Here is a 19,868-nt window from a genome sequence, read left to right as displayed (position 1 = left end):
GCTTTCCCTTACCCTTCAGTACACCTGTAGACAAGTCTTTTATCTTACTTCCCTACTGACAGTTTCTGTGGCAAGACCTCCTGCCTCCCAGGGCCTTGCTAGTGAAAAAACTACACATTTTTTTCAACAAAATGATGCAGACTAGCTCCTCAAGATGCACACTCTTCTATCACAATCACAGCTCTGTGATGCTCCTCAAACTAATCCCCATCTCTGAATACACCTCGACCAAACTGTCCCACCTACTGCTTCCACCATTCAGTACAGCTACAAGTCTCACACTAAATCCAGCTGTAGTGTATGCAGATAATTGATTGTGGCTATTGCCATCTCTAGGGAGGCAAAAAGAAGATTAGAATCATAGAATCATAGAATATCAGGGTTGGAAGGGATCCCAGAAGGTCATCTAGTCCAACCCCCTGCTCGAAGCAGGACCAATTCCCAGTTAAATCATCCCAGCCAGGGCTTTGTCAAGCCTGACCGTAAAAACCTCTAAGGAAGGAGATTCTACCACCTCCCTAGGTAACGCATTCCAGTGTTTCACCACCCTCATAGTGAAAAAGTTTTTCCTAATATCCAATCTAAACCTCCCCCCCTGCAACTTGAGACCATTACTCCTCGTTCTGTTATCTGCTACCATTGAGAACAGTCTAGAGCCATCCTCTTTGGAACCCCCTTTCAGGTAGTTGAAAGCAGCTATCAAATCCCCCCTCATTCTTCTCTTCTGCAGACTAAACAATCCCAGCTCCCTCAGCCTCTCCTCATAAGTCATGTGTTCTAGACCCCTAATCATTTTTGTTGCCCTTCGCTGGACTCTCTCCAATTTATCCACATCCTTCTTATAGTGTGGGGCCCAAAACTGGACACAGTACTCCAGATGAGGCCTCACCAATGTCGAATAGAGGGGAATGATCACGTCCCTCGATCTGCTCGCTATACCCCTACTTATACATCCCAAAATGCCATTGGCCTTCTTGGCAACAAGGGCACACTGCTGACTCATATCCAGCTTCTCGTCCACTGTCACCCCTAGGTCCTTTTCCGCAGAACTGCTGCCTAGCCATTCGGCCCCTAGTCTGTAGCGGTGCATTGGATTCTTCCGTCCTAAGTGCAGGACCCTGCACTTATCCTTATTGAACCTCATCAGATTTCTTTTGGCCCAATCCTCCAATTTGTCTAGGTCCATCTGTATCCTATCCCTCCCCTCCAGCGTATCTACCACTCCTCCTAGTTTAGTATCATCCGCAAATTTTCTGAGAGTGCAATCTACACCATCCTCCAGATCATTTATGAAGATATTGAACAAAATATCTGGGTATTACCTGGATATGTACCCTAACTTTGTGTTTCTTGGTTTTCTGAAGTTTGAGTGTTGCAGAACTCTATGTTCTGGAAGGGCACAAGCTGTCATCAGAGTACAGGGGTTATTTTACTCTGCTGTGACTGCTGCTGGAATACTGTGTCCAGTCCTGGTGTCCACAATTCAAGAAGGATGTTGATTAAATTAGAGAGGGCTCAGAGAAGAGCCACAAGAATGATTTAAAGGACTAGAAAACATGTCTTAAAGAGAGAGAGAATCAAGGAGCTCAAGCTGTTCAGTTTAATGAAAAGTAGGTGATGGGTGACTTGATTACAGGCTATAAGTACTTACGTTGGGAACAAATATTTGATAATGGGCTACTCAGTCTAGTAGACAAAGGTACAATCCAATCCAATGGCTGGAAGCTGCAGATTGCCAAATTCAGACTGGAAATAAAAGAGTAAATTTTTTAAAGTGAGAGTAGTTAACCATTGGAACAATTTACCACGGGTTATGGTGGAGTCTCCATGAATGACAATTTTTAAATTAAGATTGGACTTTTTTTTTTCTTTTTCAAAAATACCTGCTCTAGATTTTTTTTCAGAGTGGTTCTATGGTCTGTGTTAAATTAGATTTAATTTAACAATCAGGGGGGTCAAATTAGATGATCACAGAGGGCCCTTCTGGCCTTGGAATCTATTAATGTGTGGACTTTAAATCTGTTAATGACGTTTTTTGCCATTTAATTCCTATTTACTTAGGTTGAATCTGGTGATAATAGTAATTGTGTTGTTCTTGTGTCTGGAATTTGGAAAGTGTGGAGCATGTGGTAGACTGTACAGGATGTCTCCAGGGTGACTCAGTGTTAAGATAATCCATTTTTTCTCTCTCCTTTTTTTTTTTTTTTAAGGGCCGCAAGAATGAGGCAGAAAAGTACTTCTTGAAGGCTATTCAGCTGGATCCTACCAAAGGCAATGGTTACATGCATTACGGTGAGTTTCTGATAGATAGGTTTCCTTGCATTTTCCGCGTTTGCTGTTAATCTCTTTGAGTGATTAAAAATTTAAAAACTGCTACTGGCAAAACACCTCTGTTCAAGCAAAAGAAACTAAACTACCATGTAGAACTTGGTCTCCATTTCAATTTGTTAATCACAACAAAGATAGAGGCGGGTATTTTCAGATTTTTGCAAAATTTTCCTTCTGGGAGGGAAATTTCCAAATTGCTGTGTCTCTGTTGGGAAAGGAGGAAGATGAATATCACTATATGTAAAAAGGTTTCATAGACGTGTTTGTTATTGTTAACAACATTGACCGAGCTCTGCTTGCTGCCTGTGGGTGGGCAACTAAAGATCGTCTTAAGTGTGTACCAGGGCAGAACAGCTAAGATTCTGTTTCCTAGTAAGTAGTTATAGGCTGTCCATCTGCCTTCCCCCTATTTTCCTTGTGGCTTGAAACAGACAAGTATTTTAAAAGGCTTTGGTAGGTTTGGCTATACCTTTTTAATACTAAGCTAGTCATGTGCTTAAATGATGCAAAGCACTCAGTTAATTTGAGGGTGATGGTATCATTATATCTTTAGATAGATTGTTTTTGCTAGATTTACAAAAAAATATTTCCAGATGTAATTGGTCCCAAGGAACCAAAAATATTTAACGTTATGGGCTGCCTCTTATTCTAGTTTAAAACTGATAATAGAAAAGTCAGAAAATATGAGTTATGTAATCCCTGTTGGAAAATATACGGAGGGAGAATAAATTTAATCTTAGTTGGGGAGCGCAATGGGGAACCACAGCCATACAGTACATATATTTTTGTATATTGTTTTAATTTCCTCTTCTGGCTCCACTGGGTTTAAGCAAAACAACCACAGGGATGGTGCACAGAAATGGTAATAATAAAAATAGAAGGTATAGTTAACCAGGCATAACTTCATTTGTTTGTGTACTTCACTGTGTGGTTTCTAAATCTCAGTTGGTGACATTTTATATTTGGTTGGTTCAAATGTAGTGTGTAATTTTGTATTTTGAATCCCATGTTTAATTCCTGGATCTTGTTGGAATGCATTCCATTAGTCTGCAATAATGAGACAGCTGTTGCATTGTATACTGTAGCAGTTAATATGGTGGCCCAAACTTTCAGAGTGTCCTTAACCTACCTCTCAAATTCATATGTGCCCGTTCAGATGAATTTGTATATGCCTGTCTGGTTTGTGCCCACAAATTCAGATGTGGTGATCACAGAAATCTGTGGTTGCAAAGTCAAGGGCAGCTGTCAAAAATTTGGCCCCACAATCAACTTGATTCTGTATGTTTCACTGCAGTTCCAGGCTTCTGTTTCTCATGACTTTGTGATATTTTCCATGTTTTCCCACTTTATTCATCGATTTAGTATCCCTGCTACACTTGCACAGTTAAAATACATAGGATTTCTGATGTCCCTATAATCCAAAAACTGTGTGAGGAGGACTGTTTTCATGCGGAGGATCTGGAGACAGCAGAGGAACTTGAGGGTCCACTGCTACAAAGCATGGGATCTCCACAGTGAGCTTTATTGATTATGAATCAAATTCTTCTCTTGGAAATATCAGCATAAATCTTGAATAACTTATTGACTCCAGTAGCATTAATCCATATTTACATCAAAGTAACCAACAGCAGATGATGGCCCTATGTCAAAGTTCTGCCCCTGCAGGCACTAAACTCACTGTTTTTTTGCTTGTTCCAAAGTCCTGGTCAGGAATCTGGAAGTATATGTCGAGGGACAATGCAGTTGTCGAGGGACAGTGAACCTCTAGTGGACACTTACTCTGTGTGTTTTGTCTCTACAAATCATGAATTTGGTTTAGCAACTTGTCATAGGTACACTTCATATCCCATAAGTCAAAGGCTAAATCATAGGGAAATATATCTATACTCAAGTAAACGTTAAACATGAAGACACTCTGGGAAAAAAAGAATAAAAGAGTTGGCACCATCCCTAGAAAATGCACACCTCACTGAGGAGCCAAATTGGAAGGGTGGTCATTGGGGACTCAAAAGGCTGTATGCTAATGGAGCAGCAATGTACGTACAGACTGCAGATACTATTTGATGCAGATATTATATTACTTGTGCTCCCATGATGGGTCCATATATGTCTTCCTCTTTGATTGCTGTCCTTGTGGTCTTTTTTGGAGGTATCAGGATAATTTGTCAGTGTGTTCTATCTTGTTGAAGGTTTATCCTTGTATTTTCTGTTACATCTAGTTGTGGCCCTGAACAGTTAGTGGTGCAGAATGTGAATCAATGAGAGAAGTACCCTAAACGGCACATAAGACGTTTAGGAATGTGTGATGAGTTAGGCAGTGGCTTCTTGGGTAGTGCCACGATGGCACATTTGGCTGGACAATCCACTGGTACCTTGATTCTGCAGTTTCAGATCACTGGCTTGTTACTATGTGTTTCAATGTTTTGAACAGTGTTTCCCAAACTGAGGGTACCAGACTAGTTCAGAGAGAAGTAAGGGAGTGGATCAGTGTGATTGGGGTGAGTTATAAGGGATGCAGATCCCTGTCTCCTACACACATTCTGAAAATATGTCGCAGTACATAGCCATCCACCTTCCCTCCCTGTCATAGTGCCTCTATTGTAGCTCACTATAGGAGCAGCTCACTTGTACAGTACCAAGTTGAAAACTCAGGCTGCCACCCAGTCCAGGCTTTTCCTGTAACATTCAGCTGAACTTTGGGTGAAATCAGTGGATGTCTACTGGGTGGAACCAACGTAGCTCTTAATGAGGTAGGCAGATTAGAGCTACCAGCAAGTCTAGAGGGGAGAATGACTCAAGAGTCAGCAAAAAACCTGTAAAAGAGGAAAAAAGAGAGAATGTCCATGTGACAAGAAGGGCATCATGACAGAAAGAGGAAAAAGAGAGAGTGCCATAATGGAGTGAGGACATGGTTTTGAGGGGAGTCCGTCAACTAATTCATTCCAAATGAAAGCTCCAGTATGGTTTTTTTTGGAGGATCATTGGCTTAGTAGTTGGACCTTGACATAAAGCTAGGAATGGAGTTGGTTTCATTATATTATGGTATGCATTTGTGATAAAATAGGAGGGAACTTGTTGCTATGCATGTATGAAATAAGTGTACTTTTTTATTGCAGGGGGAGATTTTCAAAGGAACAAAGGTGTTTTTACCCAGTGAAAATCATTTGGCCACCTAACTCTCATTTGCATATTTGGAAATCTCCCCATGATGTCTAAACATTTGGTTAGATGGAAAGTAAGGAGTCAGTCAATGTTAGCTGGTTTAGTGGGGCCCTCTAACATTTAGACCGCTGAAACCTTACATTAAAACATGAGAGTGCTGAAATACTGAAAGATTGCAAAGGTTAGAAACACTAAGCCAGATGATGGTCCCCACTCCAGCCACTATATACCACCATAAATGAGCCACAGTTGTATGGGGGAAATTTTTCCCTATTGTAGGTAAAGCAGCTCTATGTTATCCACTTCATAAGTTCCCAGCACAGTGGTGTTTGCAGGCCAGAGGCATGAGGGGGTGTGGTGGTCACGGTGCACATCACTATGGGGTTCTGGGCTTCAGAACAGTCTCCGGGAGTACGCTGTCCTACACCAGGGGTTGTTTCAGCCCTGCAGTAGCTCAGAATCTCGGCAATGCAAAAGTGGCATAAAGCTGTATTTCTGTCTCCCTGACTCTGACCCACACCTTCTGTGCTACATCTCTCAGGAAAAATAGCAAAAAATGTAGCCCGTTGTGTTGAGGAAGCAGAGAATCAGCCTTACATTCAGGATGTTGGAATGATTAGCTTTAATGATAAACTGTCAGGGGAACAGCCAGAAACACCAAACTTTGAAACTGTTCAACATTCATGGTCATTAACGTAGCTTGTTTGGAAATAGGCTGCTTCTTTCAAGTGATCACTTCTAAAGGGACTTTGGGATGAGTAGTTATTATAGTGGTCAGGAATTATCTTGTTTTATGTTGTAGGATTGTATTAGACTCAAGAGCATCAAAAAGGACTTGACTGCTTATGCTTAAAGATGCACACAGTGGTTCTGTTGTGTGGTGTGTGACCACTAACCCAGGAACCTATCCTTGCAAGAAAGCCCGTTGCCAACTGTGTCCACATATCTATTCAGGGGACACCATCATAGGGCCTAATCACATCAGCCACACTATCAGAGGCTCGTTCATCTGCACATCTACCAATGTGATATATGCCATCATGTGCCAGCAATGCCCCTCTGCCATGTACATTGGTCAAACTGGACAGTCTCTACGTAAAAGAATAAATGGACACAAATCAGACGTCAAGAATTATAACATTCAAAAACCAGTTGGAGAACACTTCAATCTCTCTGGTCACTCGATTACAGATCTAAAAGTGGCAATTCTTCAACAAAAAAACTTCAAAAACAGACTCCAACGAGAGACTGCTGAATTGGAATTAATTTGCAAACTGGATACAATTAACTTAGGTTTGAATAGAGACTGGGAGTGGATGGGTCATTACACAAAATAAAACTATTTCCCCATGTTTATCCCCCCTCCAGCCCCCCACACCCGCTGTTCCTCAGACGTTCTTGTCAACTGCTGGAAATGGCCCACCTTGATTATCACTACAAAAGATTCTCTCCCCACCCCCCACCCCCCACCCCGCTCTCCTGCTGGTAATAGCTCACTTTACCTGATCGCTCTCGTTACAGTGTATATGGTAACACCCATTGTTTCATGTTCTCTGTGTATATAAATCTCTCCACTGAATGCATCCGATAAAGTGAGCTTTAGCTCACGAAAACTTATGCTCAAATAAATTTGTTAGTCTCTAAGGTACCACAAGTACTCCTTTTCTGTTTGCGGATACAGACTAACATGGCTGCTACTCTGAAACCTGTCAGTTTAGAATTTTGTTGTTTTCAGTTCAAAAGTGAAAGATAGGAAACAAAAGATGTCAGAAATCCACGCATAGTACCCAAAGATCACTATTCATTGGTTCTACATCCATATAAAGATCCATAACCTTTAGTTGCACTCAACTAACCAAACTGAACTATGATCTTAAAAAAAATGTGAAAGTGGAACTTCACAGAGAAATGCAATTGCAAATTACCTAATTAAGTTAAAGTATAATTAATCTAATGAGAATAATTCATTTGTATATAAAAAAGGGAATAGTTAAGTGATTTAGAATTATTAGAACCCATGTATTATTCAAAAGAAGCTAAATTCAAAGGTCTCAATAGTCATTAATAAGATAGAGTTAGTTTGAACATCTTGTTGGGTTCTGGCCTCTCCCATTCCAATTAAGTAATTGCTGGTGTGAGGCAGATGGGGTTTCTGTGTGCATGCATTCCCTACTGCCTCACTCCCCTCACCACTCCACCTATTCGTACCCCACCCAAAAGAGACCATGAGGGACACTTCAAAAAACTAAGAGTTTAAACCTGGCACAATCCGTTCTTAAGGATCGACTAAAATATAACCTGGACTTCATAGTCTGTTGTTGTAAAAAGACAATTTAAGGAAGAAGTGAAGCCAGAAAAGGGAGGTATTTCTGACATTACAGCACCAATGGATTTTAATTGGAATCCTCTTCTGCCTTCCCCTGAATTTAGGCTCTATATAGTGTTGGGAGATCTGTATTCCCGCTGTGTGGTCAATTGGCCAGGTCATCTCTGGGGTACTGGTAAGTGATGAGAGGGGGCAATAACAGGGTTTTTAAGACAGTGAAATCTGGAATCATGATGCTGCAGCACCCACAGGCTTGAAGAAATCCTGCACTGACTTTCATTTCATTGGCAATAGGAATACAGTCATGTTGAAAAAAACAAATGAGAGAGGGGGAAGCTAGCCCAGAGACAGAATCTACAGTAATCCTTAAAGCAAGCAGATAGGAGAGATGTTAAGCAGGATGCAGGGGAAATAAGGAGCAGCAGAGCAGATTGGAGCATTGCCACCATCTTGGGCATCCAGCGTAAGTTCTGTTGGCCATGTCTGACACTTCCAGTATGTTCAGCCCAAAACTGGCTCAGAAGGCTTTGAAGGCAAAATCCTCAAGCAATCAGGAGTCATGCCATCTGGGTAGCTACATTCTGAGCTGGTGTTTCTTGCTTTGGCACATGTCACACATAGCCTGTGAATTTGTTTAGAAACTGGCAGAGCAAACAGCTGTGTAAATTTGCTTATGTCAACCAGTCGTGTTGCAGAACTGCACCACCTAAGAAATGTTTGACGCAGCCTCTGGAACAAGGACTTTCCTCTCATTGCCCCCAGAAAGTTCTACTCAAAACATCCATCGGTAGAACTCCATGTATATCCTGTGACATCTGCTCTTAACTGCTGGCAGTGGATGACTGACAGTTCTGGTGGTTCCAGTCTTAATGCTGTTGACGCCAATCAGCCATGTTCTCTTCCCAGGGCCCGACAAGGCAGTGACTGCTGCTCTCCTTCCATCGTGTTGCTTTGGATGAACTGAAGATATACATGCTGGATTAGACCAGCCAGAGCTTGATCCTGACACAGATTCCTCTTGGAACTCTTAAGTTCTGTGAATATACCAGAAAAGATAACGTCAACTGACACACCAGTGTCGCATGTGTTAAGTCATTGAGGCTGTTACTAGCCATAGATTTAATGCAATCAGAGTTGATGCTTGATTCTACAACCTTATAGAATCCTATTTTTACCATAGTCTTCTGTGCCACTGTCTGGGGAGAAAACCATTCCTTTGAGGAGGCTGTGGGAGAATAATATCTGGACACTGATAGTCAAGAAGACTCTTCTGATAGAAGAAGAAAATGGCAGTGACTCCCATCTCTGGAGGATCTGATTTTTCCCTCTTATGCAAGGGACAGATGAGGGAGATTCACTTAATGTACAGACAGCCAAGAACACCCAGTCAGGTATGTGAGAATCAGAAATGCAACTACTGTATGAAAAAGGTGGCCAATCCAGTCCATACTGAGACAGTTCAGAGTGGTTCCTCTTGAAACCAGAAATATCAGGATGACACACTTCAGGAAACTTAGTCTGTTCTGAGGGAAAGCACCATCAAATCCATGACATTGGGCAAAAGAAAGAAGGTATTTCCTGATCCCCAAAAGACCTAGGGATAAGGCCTTTCCTGGTTATCAACCTTTTATTAACTTTTCATTATTTATTTGTATTAACTTCTAATTGTTGAAATAAAAGTTCAAAATGGTGTATCTGGGAACAAACGTGTCCATTCTAGAGAAAGGTGACTATATACTCTGGACATGGCAGATGACTACATGTATGCACATCCCAACCACTGGATGTATCATACATTCTGATAGGGTACCAATTCAGAGATTCGTCTTTGGGGCTGGTGTCACTGCTGTGGTGCTCTGAAAAATTCTTGGCAGTTGTAGGGGTATATTTACACAGAGTGGAGGGGTGCATACTTTCCTCTAGCTGAATGATATAGCTGATCAAGGACTTTGACCGAGATCCAGAATTTGTTTTTGCAATCTAAGGGTACTAAAGTTGTTTGGTTTTAACCTAAACAACCTAAAGTCTCCTAGTTTTTTCCACAAACAACTGGAGTACCCACCTTGCTTCAAAGCTTTGCAGCTCAAAGATAGATTCTGAGACATTCTCTGTCTGCCAAAGAGGATTTGCCAGAAGAATCAGGTTTCAGCAAGGCTGTAGATGTTGGGACTGATGGCTCTGACAGTATTTTTGGTATCTATCTGCTTCCACAGTATCAGTGGAAACTTGAAGTCTCAGTGGTTACAAACCAGACAAAGACACTGCCATTGCAACTGATTGAGAGATGACCTACGAGATCTATTGGATTTTTGGCAGTCCAGTGACCGTCAGAAATTGGTAAATGACTTCTGATCCAAATTGTAGTTACCACAATGCATCCACACAGAATGGCTTTTACATTTAAGGCAGGCGGTAATCCAGGAACAGTAACTGTACATATATGTTCTTTGAAGGATTGAAATCCTTTTGGATTAAGAGGTCATAAAACTGGTATCCTAAAGGTTGATTTTAATTCAAATAAACAATCAGGCTACCAAAATTGACATAGTTGGTGAGAGCCAGTCATGGCATCTGCAGAAGGAAATCCATGAAAATATGTGACTGAGTAGTGCCCCATAAGTCATGACTAGTGGCCAGCAACCTATCAGGAGTGAAAACCCTGATAATAAATTTAGACAAATACAAGTAGTTCCTGGATCAGGAGCTAGTGGATCAAATCTTCCTTGAAGTCAGGGCGTCTCCCCATGACCAACAGCCATTCAGTCATTTTGCCAACATTCATAAGAATGGCTGTCCTGGATCAGACCTATGTTCCGTCAACCCCAGTATCCTGTCTTCTGACAGTGACCAGTGCCAGATGCTTCAGAGGGAATGTACAGAACAGGGTAATTTATTGCATGATCCATTCTCTGTCATCCAGTCCCAGCATCTCGAGGTCAGAGATTTAGGAACACACAGATAATGGAGTTGCTAATAGCCATTGATGGATCTATCCTCCATGACCTTACTAATTCTTTTTTGAACCCAGTTAGTTTTGGCCTTCACAACATCCCCCAGCAATGAGTTTCACAGATGCCACACTAGTCTTCTTGTCTTGACAAGGCCCTTCTGTTACCAGGGCCGACACTCCTCCCTGACTACACAGCATGCATTGCCATGCCCAGTCTTTTCAAAGAGGTTTATTACTTTCAACAGAGGCTATCAAATAAACAGAAAATACTATCAACTCTGTCCTTGCCCCAGGCTTCAGGACCACCCCTCCCAGAGGTGTCTGGCATTCAAGCTCCTGGCAGCTTCCTAACCTCAGCCAGCTCTGTTCCCCTCGTGGAGCATCTGCTTCCCTATGGCCCCGGCCCCTTGCTCCAGGGACCCGGCACAGGAACTAGCTCCACTCCAGTGTGGCTTTTCCTCCCTTGGGCTCAGCCTCTCTCAGTCCTTCCTTCCCCAGCTGCCTACTAGCAGCCCTTTATAGGCTCATTGGTAGCTCAGCTCTTTTTAATTAGTTGGTTTGGGCTCACCTGCTCCAGTCCAGGGGAGCTCAGTTTAGTTGTCCTCAGGGACTGGGTACCCTGTGTCACCTTCTCTATAAGTCTGATGTGAAAAACTCTATAGCCAGAGTTTTTCTGTAGTACGGATACACCCCTAGAAGGTCATCCTAGCTGTTTATTTTGGTTGATTCCAATTCAATAGGTCAGGCAGTTTTCAAGAGAACCATGGTCAATACTTTCAAACTTGTGCATATATAGTTAAGTACTGCATTCATATTTAGGCACATGAATAAAACTGGCTTGATCTGCAGAGAGTCTAAGCACCCCACAGCTTTCATTAACTTCAAATGCCAACATGCACATGCAGATCTGGATTTTGACAGGAGATTGAAAAGCTGGCCTGCAAAGTTATGTTAAAAGCTCATTCAGTCAGATAAATGTCTGCTTCCCCAGCCAGCGTCTGATTAGATGTCTATTAAGGAGACTTTTGTAGGGCAGTTCCAGGTTGTTCTCCTTATACCTTTTACAGACATGGTTTGCACATGGCCTTGTGGCAAGAATTTGGGTTTAAAATGTGTTACGGCCCTGTTTCTAGGCAAGGAGCGTTGCAACTCCTCCCACCCCTAGCTGTTTAGTTGTACTTTTCAGGCTGGTTTTAATATTTGTCATGACTTTAAGAGAACTTAGTTCTTAAAGAAAATAATATTGTAGGGGTAGGGTATGTTTAAGGTAAATGGATGGTCCCAAGGTTTTGTTTGTGGAGTACTGGAGTGAAATTTTGCTTGTGCTTGGCTGACTTTGTGAAATAATTGTCATAGTTTCAAGTTAACTTTTAAGAGGCCTAATACTAAATATGGAGAATGGAATTCTACTTATGAGAAAAAGATCCATTAAGGATCCAAAACATAGCTTATAATTAAGGCTAAGATTTTGTCATGGATATTTTTAGTAAAAGTCAGACAGGTCATGGGTAATAAACAAAAATTCACAGAAGCCCTGTGACCAGTCCGTCTTTTACTAAAAATATCTGTGACAAAATGGGGAGGGAGGAGAGTCCTGCTGCTGCTCTGGGGTCCCCTTCACCACCCACAGAAGTTGAGAGTGCTGGGGTTCCCCTACTGCCCACAGTGGCTGGGAGCTGCAAGGTCCCTTCACCTCCCAGGGGCTGAAGTGGAAAATGTCACTGAGGTTTCTGGAAGTCATGGATTCCGTGACCTCTGTGACAAACTCTTAGCCTTTCTTATAATAGCGTTACTAAGCTTTTTGGAATATGAAGGGAGAATAGTTATACACATTTTATTACAAATAGTTTTAGAGAAGCAGTGAAAAGAATAAGCTTTCAGCCGCTGCAGTAGGAGCTTCTACATTGCTGTATAACTATTTTAACCTAGGCAGTTACACCCCTCTGCACAGTCACATCTAAGAAATGTAACAGCGCCCTCGTATTTGAGTGGTGCAATAATGGAGACAGAAATAAATTCTGTATTCCTTCAGGGAGGCCCAATTGATGCTATTTTGGAAGATTCCCCAGTAAGTCATTAGATTTTGGGTGAGGTATTGGTTAGAATTTCTTTCCAAGGGTAACATGTCCTTTGAAGAATTTCCATACAGGGAGTGAAATAAGAGCTGATATATCTGTTTCGTTTGTAATTAAGATATCCTTATTTCAAGACACTGCTATTTGTTTTACCATGTGACCATGGTTACCATGTGACACTGCTGTTTGTTTTGCCCATTAGTATTTGTGTCAATTACATTCTTTTACTTCCTTTATCAGGATAGTTATAGATATAAAAGAAAAATCCCCCTGTTTGAACTTTAATTTTGTCCTGAAGTTAGTTAGTTTACAAAATTTGGAAACTAGAAACATGGTATTTCTGAAGATTTGTTTCTAAAATCTAGGGATATTTTTTGGTATTAGCTCAAAATAATATTGGGGGGGAAAAGCTTTCTCTAACTGAATGGATTGGCCTAATAAAAGGTTGACAATATTTATTTTTAATACAAATGGAACTGAAAACTACAAATATATTTTTCAATCTGAGTTATGTATATTCAAGCAGATTGCTTTTGGAGCCTTCACTATAAATGTATATGTTTTTAAGGTATTGTATGTCACCACCTCCTGCTGTTTGACACATAAATACCTCTTCACTTGGAAGTGTCTCACTCAGCTGATTTTGTGCTTTTATTCTGTTTTTACAAGGAAGTCTTCATGCCAGCAGTTTAGGCCAGTTTTATTTGTCATGGACCTCCAACTTAGGGCCAGTATTTTAAATGTGGTTGCTGGCAGGTAATTAATGATCAGTTGCTCAAGCTGGTCTTTAAAGGAATTGCTGTAATGAAAGGCAATAATCTAGGGCCCAATCCAGCAAACTCTCAAACACACAAGTAGCCCCACTGAAATCAGCAGAACTCCTTAAATCAGTAAGGTCAGCTCAGATGAGTAAGGATTTTTGGGATCACGCTACCACTTAGATTCACAGCTGAATTTATCCAACTACTGAGTGTGCTCTGAAGTGTTACCACGAAAGCATTATGTTACACAAAGAAATACTTCTGCTGCTGCTGTCTATTTTGTTTTCCCTCCCAAGAGACTCCAAAAAGAGAGAAAATATTCCTTTTTCCCCCTCTGCATCCTCTGATACCTCAGTTGCTCTCATGTGGATTTTGGATGGATTTCCTTTTCACTCCCATTTTCCACATTAGAAAGAATTTTAAAATGTACTCTATTCTTGAACAATGAGCACAAAGGAAAGCACGTGACTGATCATGCATGTAGCTACACTGAGCAGTCCCAAAGGCAACTGAATATTTTCTGACTTTTTACTATTGAATAACTCAGAAGTAGGTGAGTGGATTCACTCAAATTTACAACCAGCACAGCAAAATTTACAAAACTCAGAATTTTCACTTTTAAAGAAAAATGTTCCAAGAAATTAGGAGCATCTGAAAAATTAGTTTTGTAGGCAACCTGAGGATTCCCCCTGTGTAGGGGCATTTCTGGAAAGAGGGTAGCACCCTTCCCACCACCCAACTCTGCTCGGCCATCGTGAACCGAGCAGCGCAGCTTCCGCTGCCAACTCTGCTCTCCCGCTATTGCCGAGCTTCTCCATGTTTGTCTGTCCTGGGCTCCCACCTCCGTGAAAACCACAGAAGACAACCATTTTCAGCCTTTGTTCGGCTACCATGAACCAAACAGCACCTCTTCCGCTGCCACTCTGCTCTCCTACATTTTTGCGCCCTTTTTCCAGGCGCCATAGCCATGGAGCCCGATCAGATCTCCGCTGCAGTTTTGACCATTGTAAAAACCTCGCGCATTATCCAGCAGTATGTACAGTACCTGCAAAACCGGGCGAGGAAGCGACGACAGCGCGATTACGATAGTGATGAGGACATGGACACAGACGTTCCTAGAAGCACAGCATGTGGCGATTGGGAGATCATGGTGGCGTTGGGCCAGGTTCATGCCATGGAATGCCAATTCTGGGCCTGGCAAACAAGCACAGACTGGTAGGACCGCATAGTGTTGCAGGTATGGGATGATTCCCAGTGACTGAGAAACTTTCGTATGTGTAGGGCCACTTTCAAGGAACTTTGTTACTTGCTGTCCCCTGCCCTGAAGCGCAAAGACACCAGAGAGCAAATGAGAGCAGCCCTCACAGTTCAGAAGTGAGTGGCCATAGCCCTGTGGAAGCTTGCAACAGCTACCAGTCAGTCAGGAATCAGTTTGGAGTGGGCAAATCTACTGTGGGGTCTGCTGTGCTGCAAGTAGCTAACACAATCATTGACCAGCTGCTATCAAAGGTAGTGACTTTGGGAAACGTGCAGACCATTGTGGATGGCTTGAACGCGCTGGGGTTCCCTAACTGCCGCGGGGCAATAAATGGAACGCATATCCCTATCTTGGCCCCGGAACACGGGGGCGGCCAGTACATAAACCGCAAGGGGTACTTTTCCATGGTGCTGTATGCACTGGATCACAAGGGACGTTTCACTGACATCAACGTGGGATGGCCGAGAAAGGTGCATGACACTTGCGTCTTCAGAAACTCTGGTCTGTTTGAACAGCTGCAGGAAGGAACTTACTTCCCAGACCAGAAAATTACTGTTGGGGATGTTGAAATGCCTGTAGTTATCCTCGGGGACCCAGCCTACCCCTTAATGCCCTGGCTCATGAAGCCATACACAGGCATCCTGCACAGTAGTAAGGAGCAGTTCAACTTTTTGCCTGAGTAAGTGCAGAATGGTGGTAGAATGTGCATTTGTACGTTTGAAAGCACTCTGGCGCAGTTTACTGACTCGGTTAGATCTCACCACAATCAGTATTCCAATTGTAATTGCTGCTTGTTGTGTGCTCCACAGTATCTGTGAGAGTAAGGGGGAGCCATTTATGGAGGGTGGGAGGTTGAGGCAACTCGCCTGGCGACCAGTTTCGCACAGCCAGACAACAGGGCGATTAGAAGAGTGCAGCACATCAGAGAAGCTTTGAAAGCCAGTTTCATGACTGCCCAGGATACAGTGTGAGAGTTGTGTTTGTTTCTCTTAAAGTTACCCGCCCCTATATATATATATATATATATGGGAATAAAGTCACAATTGTTTAAAAAACGTTCTTTATTATTTGTTGCACAAAACATTGAGAGAAATCAGAAGCTAGACGGGGGTATTGGGTTAGTGGGGCGGCGGAGGAGGAAAGGACAAGTCCAGAAAACAAATCAAAATTTAGGATATGCCAGCTTTCTGCTGCTTGTGCAATCCTCTGGGGTTGACTGTGTGGGTCCCCGTAGCCTCTCTACCCCCCCTCCCCCCGCCGTGTTCTTGGGCGTCTGGGTGAGGAGGCTATGGAACTTGGGGAGGAGGGAGGGCGGTTATTCAGGGGCTGCAGCGGCAGTCTGTGGTCTTGCTGCCTTTCCCGCATTAGATCCACTATACAGCGGAACATGTCAGTTTGCTCCCCCATGAGCCTGACCATAGCATCCTGCCTGTTCTCATCGCACATGTCCCTCCTCTCTTCATATTCATGTAACGCTTTACGCGACTCCGCAATTGTTTGCCTCCACACATTCAGCTGGACCCTATCAGTGCGAAAGGACTGCATGAGCTTGGCAAATGTGTCGTCCCGAGTTTGTTTTTTCCGCCTTCTAATCTGGACCAGCCTCTGGGACGGAGTAGATAGGGGCCGCGTTGAAACATTTGCACTGGCTGCAGGAGGAGAAAAAGGGAAGGTAGGTAGTATTTTAAAAGATACATTTTAGAGAACAAAGGGGACACACTTTCTCAGTGAAACAGGCAATTCATAGTACACAGCACATGTTCTTTCTGTACAAGGTCTCATTTTGCCTCTTATACTGAAGGGCCTGCTACTTTGGTGTGAGTAAGCCATCACATGCGGCCAGGCAACAGAATTCAGCTTGCAGGCAGCCATGGTAAGCCCTGGGGCACATGGGGTTCTGCTGCTTCTGCATTCATTTCAATGCTTTCAAACTGCTGGGCCCCCTTTCCCATAGCAAGCAATGCCTGGTGGGTTTGCATTTTAAAGGAGGGCCTGCGGGCTCTCTGTGATGATTGCTTCACACAGCACCCTCCCCCCTCACCCCCCCTCCGCCACCATGAGGCTCTGAGCAGGGATGAGCCCTTTAAACTAAATGCAAACAGCTCAGCATGGCTGGCTTTCCCTCCACCCCCCACCCCCCACCGCATGGCTCTGATCAAGCTCTCAGTCACCAGAAGTGCCTTCTCCAGGGTCATGGTCCGGGAGCATGCCTCGGGAGTTGGGGGAGGCTATTGGCTCCAGCGTTAAGAATAGTTCCTGGCTGGGGGGGGGGGGGCAGATTCCACGCTTGCCGCCTGTGCACTGTCCTCCTCCTCCTCTTCATCCTCCAAAAACTCATCCTCCTCACTCTGTGCTACTCCCCCCTTGCAGGTGTCCATGGACAGTGGTGGGCTAGTGGTGGTGTCACCCCCCATAATTGCACGCAGCTCACGGTAGAAGCAGCATGTATGGGGCTGGGACCCAGAGCGCCCGTTTGCCTCCCTGGCTTTTTGGAACGCTTGCCTGAGCTCCTTGATTTTTGTACGACACTGCTCTGTGTCCCTGGAGTAGCCTCTTTCCGTCATGGCCTGGAGACTTTAACGTACGTATTTGCGTTTCTTTTTTTGGAACGTGGTTCTGCCATAACAGATTCGTCTCCCCAACATGCAATGAGATCCAGTAACTCCGGTTCGGACTATGCTGGAGCTCGTCTGCAAATCCACAACTGCGTGGTCTCTTGTGATGGTGGACTCTGCATGGTCGCCTGTGATGGTGGTGACCAAACAGGAAATTCAAAAGTTCCTCCAGCTTTTTACTGCCTACCTGGCTACTGCATCGGAGTTGAGAGTGTTGTCCAGAGCGGTCACAAGGGAGCATTCTGGGATAGCTCCTGGAGGCCAATAACGTCGAATTGTGTCCACAGTACCTGTAACTCGGAACTGCGATCTCGATTTTAGCGCTACTCCACTTGCCGAGATGGAGTACAGAAATCGGAATAAAGATCCCTTTAAATCGAAAAAAGTGCTTTGGTCAGGTGGCCGAAGCAGTTTTATTTCGAAGTAACTCAGCTAATTCCGAAATAAACGCATACTGTAGACCAGGCCTCTGTTTCAGAAAAATGCTGCTTCCACTTTACATTGGCTATTGGTTAGAAAAGAGTAGCCATTTGAAAAATACTGATATTTCTGAAAAGACCACATTCTCCCAGCACTGAAATGGCTGCACTGTGGTGACGGCCTACCTAGGCATTCCTTAGGGCTTGTGCACACTAGCGCTTAAGTCGGTACAGCTTATGTTGCTCAGGGGTGTGAATAAGCTGCTCCCCCTACCCCCCGAGCAACATAATTTACACCACATAAGCACCGATGTAGCCAGCATAATGCCTCCTCTCGCGGAGGTGGAGTTGTTGTGCCAATGGGAGAACTCTCTCTCAGTAGGGCATCTTCACCAGATGAGTTACAGAGGTACAGCTGCGCCAATGTAGTACTTCTAGAGTAGAGTAGCCCCTACTATATGGTAAAATGCCAAGTTTCCTGGAAGCCCTTATAGCCCCTAGGTTCCTTCTGGGTTCATATGGTTTGACTATAGAATATACGTAAAACAGAGAACAGAAGAAGAATATGAAGAATACTGTTTTAAGCCCCAATCCTGCAAATATACATTGACTTAGCTTTAACTCTGTGAATAGTTCCACTGGTTTCAAATGATCACAAAGTTCATTGATCACAAAAACTAACATACCTTGCACAGTGATTGTGCCTATTCCAGTTTGCTTTAAATCCATAAACAATGAACACAAAGAAACATACCTTAGAAATTCCTGGTTAGATAATTGGCACCCTGAGAGTAATCATTTCTCTCTCTTCGTTAACTTTCCATGTCCCACCAATCATACAAAAATTAAAGTACTTGTATACAAGGGTACAATCTAGCTTAATGAGCAGCTGTGCCACCCTTGTCCTGAAACCTTGGGTGCCTTACAACACCTGCTGAAGGAGTTCCCACTTGAGCAGCTCACAAACAGCCTTCCAGCATGTAAGCCAAACCCTGAGTGTTTGTGTGTAACTGCAGCCTGCCAGCCACATGTGGCTCTCACCAAGTGCAAGATAACCCAACACACCCCCAGTCTTAGATTTCCCCCCTTGAAATGTTTTTCCTGTGCTGCCCAGCCCTCTCTTGGACAATACAAGTTTCTAAATTCAAAGCAAGGTTTTTTCACCGCATGCTTACAGCAGTTGTACTGACTAAACCTCCTAGGTCAGGACCCCTTCTCCAGTCCCATGGCTGTTTCCTTTGTCCCTTTAGGTGCAATGAATAGATGGGCAGAATGAGAAACGGGTCCCTGGTAATGTTTGTCCCTCCTTTTTTACAGTGTAAGTCCCTCTCTTGAAAAGCATTTCCAGATGGATACCAGGAGGCAACAAGTCTAAGGAGAAGGATGTTCCCTGCTATTTTTCCTCATGTGTTTGAGCTTCCTTAGTTTCCCTTCCTGCTTAATGACTCTGTTTATTGTTTAAATACAAATTAAGCAGAGCACACATTCGTTTGTTTGAGACAGACCTGTTTTCCAAGCTCAGTTTGGAACAATGTGTTACCACCACCATAAACTGGAATCTTATACACATACAGTATTGCCGCACATATTTTATCAGGATGGTACTGATCAGAAAAGTGACTTTTTAGATACCTTACAATACTTTGTACAAAGATTATTACAATAATGTGTAGGGTGTGAATACAGGGGTACTTTCCGTCACAATGGGGAACACCAAAACCAAAGCTACTGTGGTGAAGAAGCTTCTTCATCAACTCTTGATATTGGTGTCAAGCAAGTGTGTGTGTGTGTGTAAGCTATTATAAAAGCAATGGTCTCTGACACACATTTTTGAAACTTCATCTGCAAACTGTACATGTATGTCTTCTCCAAATTTAAAATGACCCTATACTACAAACATCTAAAGCCTTTATAAAATAAGATGAGAGAGGAAAGAATGGAAATGTGACACTAAGCACCCCTGTATTCATACCC

At 43.2% G+C, this 19,868-nt stretch overlaps 1 protein-coding gene across 5 annotated transcripts in view; it reads left to right on the top strand.

Moving 5' to 3' along the window:
- Positions 1–19,868, top strand: part of TMTC2 (transmembrane O-mannosyltransferase targeting cadherins 2) — a 379,113-nt gene that overhangs the window by 311,098 nt on the left and 48,147 nt on the right. For all 5 annotated transcript variants that reach the window (XR_012156727.2, XM_073327618.2, XM_073327617.2 and 2 more), the window contains exon 9: positions 2,211–2,292. Coding sequence is in view for 4 of the 5 variants with exons in the window: in XM_073327618.2 (XP_073183719.1) it covers positions 2,211–2,292 (82 nt within the window). In the remaining variant the exon portion in view is untranslated. The remainder of the gene's footprint in view (positions 1–2,210; positions 2,293–19,868) is intronic.

The sequence above is a fragment of the Lepidochelys kempii genome, chromosome 1, assembly GCF_965140285.1.
Source record: "Lepidochelys kempii isolate rLepKem1 chromosome 1, rLepKem1.hap1, whole genome shotgun sequence".
Classification (NCBI taxonomy): domain Eukaryota; kingdom Metazoa; phylum Chordata; order Testudines; family Cheloniidae; genus Lepidochelys; species Lepidochelys kempii.
This window is presented reverse-complemented; position numbering and strand designations above follow the sequence as displayed.